At 44.0% G+C, this 16,252-nt stretch overlaps 1 protein-coding gene across 1 annotated transcript in view; it reads right to left on the reverse strand.

Moving 5' to 3' along the window:
* ATG2A (autophagy related 2A) overlaps positions 1–16,252 on the reverse strand; it is a 2,853,001-nt gene that overhangs the window by 2,471,794 nt on the left and 364,955 nt on the right. The window contains exon 5 of the mRNA XM_044075772.1: positions 12,971–13,139. Within this exon, the coding sequence (XP_043931707.1) occupies positions 12,971–13,139 (169 nt within the window). The remainder of the gene's footprint in view (positions 1–12,970; positions 13,140–16,252) is intronic.

Consider the following 16,252-nt stretch of genomic DNA (forward strand, 5'->3'; position numbering starts at 1 on the left):
GTCTGGCGTCGGTTGTCGTCGCTTCTTCCCTGATGTCAGTGCGACAGGAGTATAAAAGAAGCAGCCGACGCCATTTTCTTCAGTTTTTCTTGCCCCAGATGTCAGGTTCCCCCAACTAGGAAGGTAAAACAAATAACTATGCAAAAATACCCTAGTAGATAAACAATAGTACTAGCTGTTAGCAAATACACCATACAGAAATGCATCCAATTGATTGATGTACATGGAGTTATAACTAACACCCTGGTATGTAGAGGGGATGGTGGGAGGGTAACCTGGACTGCAGCAGTATATACACTTGAACATCTACATTTATGGTAAGTACAAAACTGTACTATGTTCATCGTGTTATACTGCTGCAGTCATCACACTTGGGTTGAATCCCAAAGCTATGGATGGGAGGCTTGTACTAAACTGGGTTAGGCGAAGCTAGGATGTCCTGCAGAACTGCAGTGGCAAAACCAGCTCTAGTTTTTGAGTATAATGGAAGGTGGTAGTGCTTGGTAAAGGTGTGCACTGAACTCCAAGTAGCTGCCTCCAGAATGTCCTTGGTTGGAACCCCCCTGAGAAAGGCTGCTGAGGTTGCTGTAGCCCTGGTAGAATGGGACCTAATAGTAACAGGCACTGCTTTCCCATGGTGCGAGTAGCAAAAGCGGATACAATGTGCTATCCATTTGGAGATGGTCTGTTTTGAAATCGCCTTTCCTTGTGAACCTGCAACATAGGATACAAAGAGTTGGTCAGTTTTTCTGAAGGTCTTTGTCTTATCCAAACAGTAACGTAGCTGTCTGTGAATGTCCAAAGAGTGAAGGAGTTTTTCTCCTTTATTCTGGGGGTTTGGATAAAAGGTGGGTAAATGAATGGTCTGATTCAAAGCCACACTGGATACTACCTTTGGCATAAAGGTAGGGTTAGTTCGTAAAGAGACTCTGTCCTGATTGAAAATGATGAAAGGCTCCACTGCCATGAGTGTCTGTAGTTCTGAGACCCTGCGTGCTGAGGTGATAGCCAGCAACAGAGCTGTTTTCCATGACAAGTATTGTAGTTCTGCTGAGAAGGCTGGTTCGAAAGGAGGCAGTGTTAATTTTAAGAAATTTTGCACAAGATCTTATCATTCTAAGGTCCCAAGCCGGCGTTGGGGGTTTTCTGGGGGGTCTTATATTCTTAGCCCCTCTGAGAAACTGCCTTAGTAAAGCGTGTGAGAATATGGGAGGGTCCGTATTATATTGAGCTAAAATGGCTGAAGCATGGATCTTAATGGATGAGAAAGAAAGGCCTTTGTGTAGCATCTCAGTTAAGTATTGCAGTATTTGAGGAATGTTTGGTATCCCAGAATTTTGGCCTTTAGCCTGGTTCCATGCACAAAATCTTTTCCATTTGTCTGAGTAAGTTTTTCTGGTGCTGGGCCTCCTGGCCTCCAAAATTACATTCAGGACTTCCTTTGAGAGAAGTGTTGATTGATAATTCAAGGTATTCTCCATGCAGCTAAATTTAAAGTCCTGAGCTGACTGTGAAGGATCTGAGAGTTTTGCTGAGTCAACAGAAGTGGGAATTGAGGTAAGATCCATGGAGGGCTGTGAGTCAAGTTCCTTAGTAATGGGTACCAGTGCTGACATGGCCAGTCTGGAGCAATGAGGATCATTTGTGGTCTCTCTGATCTGACTTTCAGTAATACCTTGGTCAATAGAGGTAGTGGTGGGAAGGCATAGACTGTTAATGCTGTCCAAATGAAAGACAGGGTGTCCACTTTCCAGGCTAGGGAATGATAAGTCCTTGTGCAAAATTTCTGTAGTTGGCAATTGTTGGGGGAGGCAAATAGATCTATGTCTGGGCGTCCCCACCTTTGAGTTATCATTGAAAATACTTGTGGGTGTAGTCTTCACTCGTGAGGATCTGACATATTTCTGCTTAATTCGTCTGCCAATATGTTTTCCTTTCCTGGCAGGAATTGTGCTTGCAGTTGTACTTGGTAAGTCAATGCTGTGTTCCACAAGGTCATTGCCTGTCTGCATAAAGGGTAGGAGTGTGTTCCTCCCTGTTTGTTTATGTACCACATAACTGTGGTGTTGTCTGTCCGTCATTAGTAGTTGTCCTGGATGCAAGAGGTCCCTTGAAGGCTGTCAGTGCATTTTGCAAGGCTAGCATCTCCTTTTGGTTGATGTGTAGATGCATTTGTTTTGCAGACCATTTGCCCTGTATGCACTGTCCTGCCATGTGTGCTCCCCAGGCGTAGTCTGAAGAATCTGTTGTCATAGTTTGGTTTGCTGGAGGTAAGACAAAAGGAAGACCCTTGTTTATTTGACATGCTTGAGCCCACCATAGGAACTCTTTTTGAAGGCAGGGAATGAGAGGTATACTTGTTTCGAGGCTGTGCCTGTGTTGAGTCCATGCACTTTTCAGGTACCATTGTAATTTCCTCATATGCAGCTTTGCATGTGGAACTAGTTGAATGCAGGATGCCATGAACCCCAATGCCTGCAGGATTTTCCTTGCAGTGAGCTGGGTAAAAGTTGCCATCTTTTTGAAGTATTGAGTCAGTTGTTTTTGTTTGTCTGGCGTGAGATAAGCCATCTGGGCCGTTGTATTTAAGCTGGCACACAGGAATATTATGTCTTGTGAGGGTATCAGTTTTGACTTCTTTTTGTTTACTGTGTACCCTAGGCAACTTAGCAGCTTTGTTACAAATGCCAGATGCTGTAATAGAATGACCTTGCTGTCCGTTTGGATCAGGCAGTCGTCCAGATATGGATAAATTTGTATTCCTCGTTGTCTGCAGTATGCAATTACTGATGCCAGGCATTTCGTAAATACTCTGGGCGCAGCAGATAAGCCAAAGGACAATGCAGAGAATTGATAATGCGTTGTACCTGCCAAAAATCTGAGGTATCTTCTGCAATCTTGTCTGATAGGGGCATGCAGGTATGCCTCTTTGAGGTCCAACGTTACCAGCCAAGACTCCTTGCCCAGCATGGGAAGAAGCTGCTGTAGTGTGAGCATTTTGAATTTGGGTACCTCCAGGTATGTGTTTAGGATTGAGAGGTCTAAAATGGGTCTCCAGGCTTTGTCCTTTCTTGGTACTAGAAATAGTCTTGAGTAAAAACCTTGACCTTGCTCCTTTGTAGGTACCTTTTGAATTGCTTTCATATCCATGAGAGCTGAAATTTGCATTTGTGCCTCTGCCCATTGGTTTGGAGGCAGATTTGGCATGCCTCTCATCCGTGGTAAAGTGTGAAAATGAAATCTGTAGCCTCGGGTAATAATATCCAGAACCCATTTGTCCTTTGTTATGATGCGCCAATTTTGTGGAAATAGAGCCAGTCTTCCTCCCAAAGGGCAATTTTGCTTGGCAGGTGAAGAGGGAAGTCATTGTGTTTGTTTCCTGAAGGGCTGAGATCTTTCGTCTCCACCTCTTTGAGTTGTTGTATGCCATTGTCTAGGTCTGAAAGAACCTTGTGGCTGGCCTCTGCCCCTTGGGCGTCTGTACCTACCTCTTTGGGGTCTGTCTGATGCGGGAAAGGACCTTTTTTTCGATGGCCAGTTTCTGCTGAAATGAGGAGGATGTACCTGTAAAAAATCTTTAACTGTCTGCATAGATTTTGCCTTTTTTTCCATTTTCTTTAAGACTTCTTCTGCTCTGACACCAAATAACACATCTTTCTGCAATGGAGCATCCAATAACTTTGCTTTGACATGTTCTGGTAAGGCTTGCTCTTTTAGCCAAGCATGTCTACGAATTACAGATCCTGTGACAGCTGCTCTACATGAGGCTTCCAATTAATCAAAACCACACTGTAAGGTATGCTTTCCCACCTGTTCTGCTGCATGCAGCAAATCCTGCATCTCTTTGAAATCAGGTTGATCTGTCTGAGGGATCATTTTCTGCTTTAACTGTGTAATCAAGTACTGCTGGTATTTTATCATGTGGAACTGGCAGTTTAAGGCCCTCATGGCCAAAGTAGCAGACGTATATACTTTCTTCCCCCATCTTTCTAATGCTCTGGAATCCCTTTCAGAAGGTAGTGGATTCTTAGCAGTAGAGGTCTTAACCCCTATGGGACCCTGGGAAATGGTTTTGGGGTCTGCAACAGGGCTTTTATATAGAAACGTATGAGAATCAGGAACTCGGTAGTATCTGTCTGGTTTAGCTGGTGCAGGAGGTAGGTAAGGAGTCTGGGTTTAGACTAGATTCGGAGTAAACATCATCCAAAATGTCTAAAACCGGAGGAATTGCAAGGGGTCTATGCTGTGGAAGAAGAAGAAACTCATGGAGTCTTTTCTTAGGGTCAGAGTAATCTTGGCCTTCCCAGTGGAAGTGTTCCCTCATGGTGTGTAAAGTTTCCCCAAAAGAGTAGTCTTCAGGGGGGGGAGACAGAGGGAATGGACTCTTCAGCATATGAGTCTTCATAAGGAGGGAAGGAATAATCCTGGTCCTCAGAGTTAGCTGAAGAAATGGATGCTGGGTCAGAGGAAGGATAACCTTCTTCCAGTCTAGGCCTTTTGTCAGGAGGGGGTTGGGAACCCCTGATAAGGGTAATTAAATCCTCAGCCATCTTAAGCATCTGTTTCTTAGGCATAGGGGCCTGTGGGGTCTGTGGACCCGGTTTCCTAACTTTTAAGGGAGCTTTAAGTTTAGCATAAGACTTAATAGAGATAGCTGCCAGTTTGAAGACACCTTCAGAAACCGAAGGCCTATCCAAAATCTCCAGATCACCGTCAGGGTTGGCGTCCAAAGGGTGAGATGGAACCGGCTCCTGAGGCCCAGTTGATTCGGTCTGGGAGGCCGTCAGAATTTCTAAATCAGCAGTAGTCAGGGGCTGCGTAGGCGCCTCGCTAAAAACCGGAGAACCAGCAACAGGCCTTGCTGAGGCCTCGGTATGTGGTCTTGGCCTTGGTTGCCTGTCCTTAACCTTGCGTTTTTTAGTCATTGCTGATGTCGGTTGTTCCGACGACATGCTATAGTTAAATTTTCTGCCAAAATAATGTCGGGTGAAATCTGCCCGACGCTTGATTGTACGTTTGTTGAACCTAGCACAAAACCGACAACTAGAGACGTCGTGGTCTGGGCCTAGGCAAGGAATACAATAAGAATGAAAATCCTTATGAGGTATTTGCTTCCCACAAGAAATGCAATTATTAACTTTGTCTGACATCGGTCTGAGGCAAGAAAAGTTTCCCCAATGGGGTACTTAGCTTTAGAGAAGACTTCGGGCTGAAATTCGATTTGAAAATCTCAGGAGCTAGCCGACTGGCACTTGCGAACTGCTTCTGCTTCGGGCACCGCGCGGCAAGAAAGACTGAAGAAAATGGCATCAGCTGCCTCTTTTATACCCCTGTCGCACTGACGTCAGGGAAGAAGCAACGAGAACCGACGCCAGACCAAGATTTTGGGATTCGGCCGACTGCGGGACCGCCTGATGGCAGGATAACCCAAGTGTGATGACTGCAGCAGTATAACATGATGAACATCATCTGTTTGTTAATGGAGCCATTTACACTGAGCCAGAAGATAAAGCAAATCTGCTGGCTGATAAATTCAGCTCCAACTGTACCCCATCCAAGTAATACCATCACACTAACACCACCAGCTATCACTAGGGTGAAAGTCCTAAATTCTCTCTCTAAGGCTAAGAGAACAGCATCGATGAGCCCCAGTAATATCCCAGGATGCCTCCTAAATAGCCTGAAGCATGATCTGTTTGGACCTCTACAGTCACTAATTAATCACAGCTTTCAGACAGCCTTTCTGCCTTTTGAATGGGGAACTGCAATGGTCATTCCTCTGCCCAAGGGCAGTCCATCAATGGATTCTAGAAACTACACACACAAGTCTGACTAGTCTCATATGCCATGGAAAAATTATCATGGCTATGATTAACAATGGCACAGGAAACATTTAGACATGAAATTCAACCCAGTTTGAGTTTTTCAAAGGTAGATTATGCTTACTCAACCTGGTGGACTTTAAAAAAGTTACCAAGGCAATGGATGAGGGAAAAAGTACAGTTGTGTGCACTTATCATAAATGTAGATGTTCGAGTGTATTCACTGTTGCAGTCATTACATTTGGGTAATCTGCTGGCAGGTTGCCCTCAGTTGGCCTGAATAACAAAGTCTTGGGTCCTGCGTCGGTTGCGGTCTACACTTCCATGACGTCAGGTCGCCAGGGGTATAAAACATGCAGCCGACGCCATTTTAAATCAGTTTTTCTTGCCCCAGATGTCAGATGCCCCCCAAATGGGGAGCAAAAATTATACAGATATATATATATATATATATATATATATATATATATATATATATATATATATATATATATATATATATATATACATATATATGTAATTTAGAACACAAAAAATTTTACCTTCAACTAAAAGCAAATACACCAATAAGGCTTTTGAGCATAGTGAAGGAAGGAAGAGGTATAATAAGAGAGAAAAAAGGGGGCTGGTGGGTGGGTAACCCAGACTGCAACAGTGAATACACTCGAACATCTACATTTATGGTAAGTGTACACAACTGTACTATGTTCTTCGTGTTTCAGTGTTGCAGTCATTACATTTGGATAGTATCCCAAAGCTATGGATGGGAGGATGGAATTACACAGCATTAGGAGCAGCTATAAGGCCCTGCAAGACAGCAGTGGCAAAACCTGCCCTGGATTTAGAAAAGAGAGATAAATGGTAATGTCAGGTGAACATACGGATTGAGCTCCAAGTAGCAGCTTCTAGAATGTATCTGGTAGGAACCCCTCTGAGAAAAGCTGCAGAAATAGATGCAGCCCTGGTGGAATGGGATCTGATCCCCTTGGGGGCAGGTTTACCATGGTGCATGTAGCAGAAACTAATGCAATGGCTTATCCATTTTGAAACAGTCTGCTTTGAAATAGACTTCCCCTCTGCCCCTGCAGCAAATGCCACCAGTAGTTGCTCGGATTTTCTTAAAGATTTTGTCCTGCTTAAATAGAATCTTAGTTGTCTGTGTACATCCAATGAATGCAGAATCCACTCCCCTTTGTTGTGCGGATTTGGGAAAAAATTTCACAGATGGATGGTCTGGTTAAGAGCCACACTGGATACCACCTTAGGCATAAAGGATGGATTGATCCTGAGAGCCACCCTGTCCGAATAAAAGATAATGAAAGGCTCCACTGCCATGAGAGTCTGAAGTTCTGAAATCCTTCTAGCTGAAGTGACTGCTAAAAGAAAGGCTGTCTTCCAGGAAAGCAATTTTATGTCTGCAGTAGCAGCTGGTTCAAAAGGAGGTAGGGTGAGTTTTTTCCAACACAAAATTGAGATCCCATGCAGGAGTAGGTGCTCTCCTGGGAGATCTCAAATTTCTGGCCCCTCTGAGGTACTGCTTTAGCAGGGGATGAGAAAAGAGAGGAGGCTCTGTGTTGTAATGAGTGGAGATGGCAGAGGCATGGATTTTTATAGAAGAAAAAGATAGCCCCTTGTGAAGCATCTCAGTTAAATATTGCAGAATCTGAGGAATATTGGGCATTGCTGTGTTTATTCCTTGTGCTTGATTCCAGGCACAGAAACTTTTCCATTTATCAGCATAAGATTTTCTAGTGCTAGGCCTTCTAGCCTCCAAAATGACATCCATCACAGGTTTACTGAGAGATGTGACTGGTGAAATTAGATGATTAGCCAAGCTGCAAGATTCAGGGTTTGGAGATGAGTGTGCAGAATTTGATAGTTCTGCTGAGTCAATAGATGAGGTATCTCGAGGCAGGTACCACGGAGGAAGGTGTGACATATTCCGTAGGAGCGGGTACCAGTGTTGGCGAGGCCAGTCTAGAGCAATCAGAATCATTTTTGTTTTTTCCTGTTTGACTTTTAGCAAAACCTTGGAGATCAGAGGCAGAGGGAGAAAGGCACAGACTGATATGTTTTTCCAGCTGAAGGATAGAGTATCCACTCTCCAAGCTTTTTTGTGATGAATTTTTGTGCAGAATTTGTGCAACGGATAGTTTTGGGGGAGGCAAAAAGATCTACGTCTGGGCTCCCCCATTTTCATGTCAACATGTTGAAGATTTGTGGATCCAGTTTCCATTTGTGTGGGTCTATAAGATTTCTGCTTTGTTTGTCTGCCAGAGTATTTTGCTTTCCTGGCAGGAATTGAGCTTGCAGATGTATTTGGTAAGTCAAGGCTGTGTTCCACAAGGTCATGGCTAGTCTGCAAAGAGGGTAGGAGTGGGTACCCCCCTGCTTGTTTATGTACCACATAAGTGTGGTGCTGTCCGTCTTTATCAGTAATTGTCCTGGATGAAGGAAGTCCTTGAAGGCTGTCAGAGCATTCTGTACAGCTAGCATTTCTTTCTGGTTGATATGTAAGTGCATTTGGTTTGGGCTCCATTGGCCCCGAATGCAACTCCCTGCCAGTTGGGCCTCTCAAGCATAGTCTGATGCATCTGTAGTCAGGGTTTGGGTGGCAGGGGTTAGAATGAATGACAGTCCCTTGTTTTGGTGACAGGCTTCTGCCCACCATAGGAACTCCTGTTGCAGGCAAGGAATGAGAGGAATCATTGTTTCCAGGCTGTGACAATGTTGACTCCATAAGCTTTTTAGGTACCACTGAAGTTTCCTCATATGCAGTCTTGCATATGGAATTAGTAGAATGCAGGAAGCCATGAACCCCAAAGCCTGCAGAATTTGTCTTGCAGATAGCTGGGTTTTTGTGGCCACTTGTCTGAAGTATGTTATCAATTGAATTTGTTTGTCTGGTGTGAAGTAAGCCACCTGGGCAGTTGTATTCAAACTTGCACCCAGGAATGTAATTATTTGAGAGGGTGCCAGTTGTGATTTCTTTTCGTTTATGGTGTACCCTAGGCATGTTAGAAGCCTTTTTACAAACGCCAGATGTTGTAGAAGAGCGTCCTTGTTTTCTGCCTGAATTAGACAATCGTCCAGATAATAAGTTTGAATGTTTCTTTGTCTGCACAATCCAATCACTGGTGGCAGGCACTTTGTGAAGACCCTGGGCGCAGTAGATAAGTCAAAGGGCAGTGCAGAGAACTGGTAATGCAAATAGCCTACTTTAAAGTGGAGGTATCTTCTGCAAGATTCCCTGATTTGGATATGCAGGTAAGCTTCTTTTAAGTCTAGAGTTACCAACCAGGCATCTTTGCCTAGCATAGGCAGTAACTGTTGTAGAGTCAGCATCTTGAACTTTGGAATGTCCGGGAAGGTATTTAGAATGGATAAGTCCAGAATTGGACGCCATGATTTGTCTTTTCTGGGTACCAGGAAGAGTCTTAAGTAAAAACCTTGTCCTTTTTCCTTTTCTGGTACTGGCTGAATAGCCCCCATATCCATGAGTTACATGACTTGTTTCTGGGCCTCTGCCCACTGATTTGGAGGCAGATCTGGCCATCCGTTTGGAACTGGCAACGTATGGAAATGAAATCTGTATTCCTGAGATACTATATTTAAGACCCACTTGTCCTGGGTAAATAGATGCCGATTTTGAGCATGAAGTGCTAGTTTTCTCCCCAAAGGGGCTGCCAAAAGATAAGTGCTTGGAAATGGCAGAGGAAAGTCATTGAGACCGTTTACCGTAGGGGGGTGCTTTGCTACTTCCAGATTTGGAGGCGGAAGCACCCCGTTGTTTTGTTCTGTAAGTTCCTTGTGACTGAAACCTGGAGCCTTTGGAGTGTCTGGGTTTGACCTGTGTGGCTCTGTTGGATACTGAAAAGGACCAATTCTTAGTAGGCCAGTGTCTACTGAACCTGGGTGGCTGCACTTGCAAGAATGCTTTTACAGTTTGCATAGGTTTAGCTTTATCCTCCATCTTTTCAAAATTTCTTCTGCCTTATTACCAAACAGACTGTCCTATTGTAAAGGAGTATCCAACAATTTAGCTTCAACATGATCAGGCAGAATTTGCTCCTTGAGCCAAGCATGTCTTCTTATCACAGATCCAGTTACGGCGGACCTGCAAGAGGCCACCAAGGAATCAAAACCACAATGCAAAATATGCTTTCCAACTTGTTCAGCTGAATGCAATAAATCCTGTAACTCTTTATTTTCCACACAATCAGAAATCAACATCATTTTCTGTTTAAGTAAGCCCATGACATGCTGTTGATATTTATGCATATGAAACTGACAGTTTAAAGCCCTGATTGCCAGGGTTGCAGATGTATAAACCTTCTTACCCCATCTATCCAGCACCCTGGAGTCTCTACCTGAAGGGGTAGGATTTTTAGCAGCAGAAGCCTTACCACCTTTGGGGCCCTGAGAAATTGTTTCAGGGTCTGCAGTAGGGTTTTTGAAAAGAAACTTGTGAAGTCAGGAACCCTGTAATATCTGTCTGGCTTACTAGGAGTGGAAGGCAGGGAATCAGGAGCCATGCTGGATTCTGAGAAAACATCATCAACAATGTCTAAAACAGGAGGTATAGCCAAAGGCCTATGCTGAGGAAGAAGAAAATCCCTCAGCCTCTTTTTGGATTCTGAAAAATCCTGACTCTCCCAATGAAAATGTTCCCTTAAGGTATGCAAAGTTTCTCCAAAAGAAAAATCCTCAGGAGGAGAAGCAGAAGGGATGGATTCTTCTGCATCAGAGTCCTCATAAGGGGGAATAGAAAATTCCTGATCAGAAGAGGAATCTGAAGAAATGGAAACCTGATCTGAAGATTCATAATCAGTGCCTTGCCTAGGCCTCTTAGCAGGAGGGGGTTGGGAACCCCTGATCAAGGTAATTAAATCCTCAGCCATTTTGATAATTTGTTTTTTTAGGCATAGGGGCCTGAGCACGTGGCTCATGCATCATTTTTTTAGATATAGAAGTTGGTTTTGGCCTTGTCTTTGATGATGGCGTCAGTTTAATATAAAAATCTTTAGGCCTGAAAACACCCTCAGAAGCCGGTGCTTGCTCAGCGGCCTCAGACCCATCCAAGGGAGAGACATCCACGGGTTCAATACTTGAAGACTCCCGCGGCATACCGGACTCCGAATGGGTCTCGGTAGAGGCCTGCGACTTAAAAGTAGCGGGCATCAAGGGCTGCGAAAGCACCTCACTGAGTACCGGCGAACCGAAGACTGGCTTAGGAGAAGCTTCGTCGTTGGTTTTGGACCTCGACGGTCTGTCTCTGTCTTTTTCTTTGCAGTTTTTGTGAATTCCGGTAGTCGGACTGCTAACCGATGACATTTCAGGATAGTTAAATCTTGAGCCAAAATATTTAGAAGCAAAAATATACCGACGCTTAATAGTGGGTTGGTTAAATTTAGAATAAACCCGACAGCAAGGCACATTATGGTCAGGGCCTAGGCAAGGAATACAGTACAAATGAAAATCCTTATGAGGTATTTGCTTCCCACAAGTAATATGATACATCGGTAAGGAGCAAGAAAAAGTTTCCCCAATGGGGTACTTAGCTTTAGGTTGAAGACTTCGATTCTGAAACTCGAAAATGAAAATTTCAGGAGTTGACCGCCCGGCACTTGTGAACTGCTTCTGCTTCGGGCACCGCGCGGCAAGAAAGACTGATTAAAATGGCATCGGCTGCATGTTTTATACCCCTGATGACCTGATGTCATGGAAGAGGAGACCCAAGACTTTGTTATTCAGGCCGACTGAGGGCAACCTGCCAGCAGATTACCCAAATGTAATGACTGCAACAGTGAAACACGAAGAACATCCAGTGCTTACTGCCTATCTTGACATGGCATTCGATACAATACCTCACGGAATTAGGAATCAACCCTCATGTTACACCTTGGACAGCCAGCTGTGTCTCTGAAAGGACCCTGGAAGTTAGGATAAGGAAGATCGCCTCCACAAAGCAGGTGGTCACTACCAGAGTCCCTCAGGGCTCTGTGGTGGGTCTGTTCCTTTTTGGCATTTACTTCTCAGAAGTCAAAACCAATGTCAAAGGCCTCCGGCTGACCCAAGTTTGCAGATAACTGCACACTAGGCGTAGTCATAGAGTCCCCAAGACACTAACAGAGACAAATGACTGGTGCTGAAGCCATGTCTCAAAACTCAATGCCAAGAAATGAATAATAGTACCCTTTGGGAAGCCGGCCATCCAAGGAAACTACCTTACTGATAACATGTCCCCAAGAGTGGACTAGGAGTTAGGGATTTGGGGAATGTTTGTGGAAATAAACCGGCTTTTGACCAATATGCTTCAAAGGTAGTAAGGAAATCATCATATGTTGCTTGATTTATAAGCAACATCATGGCATCTAGGTCCCAGGACGTCATTGTTCTTCTGTATTTGGCCCTCATCAGACCCATCATTGAGTAAAGAGACTCCTTTGGTATGTAACTGACCAGGTACATGCTGCAACTGGTACATGCTGCAACTGGAACATTCACAAAGGTTCCTCACAAAAAAATAAATTAAATAAATGCAGAGTATAAACAACATGTTATAATGCAGATCACCTCAAAGATCTATGTCTATACTCTGTTTCTTACAGACTGTTGAGAAGCAATCTGCCCTGGCATACAAGGCATCCCTCTTTCCATTCTAACAGACTTCTTGTACATTTGCAAAAACAATAGCATCAGAACTACTTGAACTAGGGACTTGAACTTTGCTTGTGACATAAACCAGACATGTTGAAGGGACAGCTATGTGTCTCACAGAATTTCCCTCTTATGGAACAGGCTTCTGATCCATGTAAAGCAGAGTTCTCCCCTAACCCTTTTCAAATGTAATCCGGACCAGTGGATGGGAAACAGAAATTCATCCCAGGTATAGCACTTATGTCTCTAATGGACATAGGCAGTATGGAAATCATATGCTGGCTTACGTATGCCCCTTAAAATAAATGTAACACTCAAAAAAACTTTCAGGATACATTTAGGATGAATGGCTAGGTTTATAAAGACCCCATTGGCCATTAGCCTAATATACACCTATCAACCTATAAAAAATACAGATCTATGTCACAGACATCAGCAAATCCTGCATTATAAGTCATGCTTAAAACAGCAATAAATCAAAACAGTACCTGTGGTACATAAGAGTCTGGAGGAGTACAACTCCTGTTCAGGAACTCCTCATAATACAAATTAACTCCACTAAGCTGTAGAATTTTATGAATGAAGGCAGGTGGTTGGTGGATGTCAACAGGGATCAGATGACTGGAATCTTTCACTGCTTCATCACAGTATTCCAACCTATAACAAAAAATGCAAGAAATATAACAGAAATTACAAGCAGTTTCTTGTACCAGTGTACATCACTAGCATACAAACAATCAAAATGGCTATTAAAAAAACACACATTTTTTTTAACTAAGCTGTTAACTGGTTAAGTGAACTGATCCTTCTCAAACCCTTGTCAGCCACAATCCAGGCCACAAGTGACAGGGTGGATATGATATATACAGACAGAATTTAGTGTAGCTAACCAACCAACCTGCATGAGTTGACGGTGCGAAAGAAGCAAGATTACCCTGAGAAAACCCATGCAGATCCAGAGAGAACATGTATAAATTCTGCATAAACAGTAAATGAAGGCAAAATTGAACACTTTCTTTCCCATGCATGTGCATGCGCACACACACACACACACACACACACACACACACACACACACACACACACACACACACACGTACACATCTCAGTTAAGTATTGAAGAATCTGAGGTAAATTGGGCGCTGCTGTGGCCATCCCTCGAGTTTGGTTCCAGGCACAGAATCTTTTCCATTTTTCAGCATAAGATTTTCTAGTACTAGGCCTCCTTGCCTCCAAAATGACATCCAGCACTTGTTTACTGAGGGATGGTAACGGAGAGATTAAGTAATTAGCCAGGCTGCCAGGTTTAGGTTTTGAAGCTGGGGGTGCAGAATTTGATTCTCCTGCTGAGACAGCAGGGTAGGGGTCTGAGGTAGGTGCCATGGGGCCAGCTGTGAAACACTGCATAAGAGGGGGTACCAGTGTTGGCGTGGCCAGTCTGGTGCAATCAGTATCATCCTTGGTTTGTCCTGTTTGATCTTTAGTAGTACTTTCGAGAGGAGAGACAGAGGAGGAAATGCATAAACTGATAGATTTTTCCAGCTCAAGGACAGAGCATCCACTTTCCAAGCTTGTTTGTGGGGAGTCCTTGTGCAGAATATGTCCAATTGGTAGTTCTGGGGGGAGGCAAACAGGTCTATATCTGGGATCCCCCCCATTTGTTGATCAACATATTGAAAATCTTTGGTTCCATTTTCCACTTGTGTGGGTTCATGAGATTTCTGCTTAGATCGTCTGCCAGTGAATTTAGTTTTCCTGGCAGGAATTGAGCCTGTAGATGAACTTGGTAGCTCAAGGCTGTGTTCCACAGAGCCATGGCTAGTCTGCAGAGGGGGTATGAATGGGTACCCCCCTGCTTGTTTATGTTCCACATAACAGTGGTGTTGTCCATCTTTACCATTAATTTCCCTGGAAGAATGTGGTCCTTGAAGGCTATCAGAGCATTCTGTACAGCTAACATTTCTTTTTGATTGATATGTAGCTGCATTTGACTTGGGTACCATTTGCCCTGAATGTACTTCCCTGCCACGTGAGCCCCCCCCCATGCATAGTCTGATGCGTCTGTTGTTAGGGTTTGGGCGGCAGGGGGTAGAGTGAATGGTAGTCCCTTATTTTGGTGGCAGGCCTCTGCCCACCAAAGGAATTCTAACCGTAGGCAATGTATGATAGGAATAATTGCTTCTAGATACTGAGAAAGTTGACACCATAGGCTTTTTAGATACCACTGTAGTTTCCTCATATGCAGTCTTGCATATGGAATTAGTAGAATGCATGAGGCCATGAACCCCAAGGCTTGCAGTATTTGCCTTGCAGATAGAAGGGTTTTTGTGGCCACTAGTTTGAAGTAAGATGTCAGATGAATTTGTTTCTCTGGCGCGAGGAAAGCCATCTGGGAAGTTGTGTTCAACCTTGCTCCCAGGAATATAATTTGTTGACAATGTGTCAGCTGTGATTTATTTTCGTTTATGGTGTACCCCAAACAAGTTAACACCTTTTGTACAAAGGCCAGATGACTCAGAAGTATGTCCTAGCTTTCTGCCTGAATTAGACAATCGTCCAGGTATGGGTATATTTGAGTATTTCTTTGCCTGCAAAATACAATGACTGGAGCTAGGCACTTTGTGAATACCCTGGGCGCAGTAGATAAGCCAAAGGGCAGTGCAAAGAACTGATAGTTCATGCAGCCTGCTTTGAAGTGTAGGTATTTTCTGCAAGATTCCCTGACTGGGATGTGCAGGTAGGCTTCCTTTAAATCCAGTGTTGCCAACCAGGCATCTTTGCCTATCATTGGAAGCAACTGGTGAAGAGTTAGCATCTTGAATTTTGGAATCACCAAAAAGGTGTTTCGGATAGACAGGTCCAGGATAGGACGCCATGAGTTGTCTTTCTGGATACCAGGAAAAGTCTTGAGTAGAAACCTTGTCACTTTTCCTCTTTGGGTACAGTCTGAATAGCCTTTAATATTAAGAGAGAGTGCTTTTGAGCTTCTGCCCACTGATTTGAGGGTAGATCTGGCCAACCGTTTAGGTTTGGTTTGGTAACGTGTGGAAGTGAAATCTGTATCCTTGGGAAACTATGCTTAAAACCCATTTGTCCTGGGTAATGAGTTCCCAGTTTTTTGCTTGCAGAGCAATCCTTCCCCCTAAAGGAGCAGTCAGTTGTGAAGTGCTTGGACGTTTTAAAGTTAAGTCATTGAGACAGCTTACCATAGGGGGAGTCTTACTACTCCCTGATTTGAAAGTGGGAGCCCCCCACTGCTTAGTCCTGTGCATACCCTGGGACTGAAGCCTGGGTGTTCTGCTGGTTCTGGGTTTGAACTGAGAAGGCCTGGAAGAGGCAGGAAAGGACCAATTTTTTGAGGGCCAATGCCTACTAAATCTAGGAGGTGGCACTCTGCCCACTGATTTGGGGGTAGATCTGGCCAACTGTTTGGGAATGGTAAGGAGTGAAGTGGAATCTGTATCCTTGGGAAACTATATTTAAAACCCATTTGTCCTGGGTAATGAGTTCCCAATTTTTAGCCTGCAAGGCAATCTTTCCTCCTAAAGGAACAGTTAGTTGTGTAGGAATTGGAAGTTTTAAAGTTGTCATTGAGACAGTTTACCAATGGGAGAGTCTTACTACTCCCTGCTTTGGAAGTGGGAGCCTCCCACTGCTTAATCCTGTGAGTACCTTGGAACTGAAGCCTGGGTGTTCTGCTGGTTCTGGGTTTGGATTGAGAAGGCCTGGAAGAGGCAGGAAAGGACCAATTCTTAGACGGCCAATGCCTA

This window comes from Protopterus annectens, chromosome 6.part1 (assembly GCF_019279795.1).
Source record: "Protopterus annectens isolate FY-2018-M chromosome 6.part1, PAN1.0, whole genome shotgun sequence".
Taxonomy (NCBI): domain Eukaryota; kingdom Metazoa; phylum Chordata; order Ceratodontiformes; family Protopteridae; genus Protopterus; species Protopterus annectens.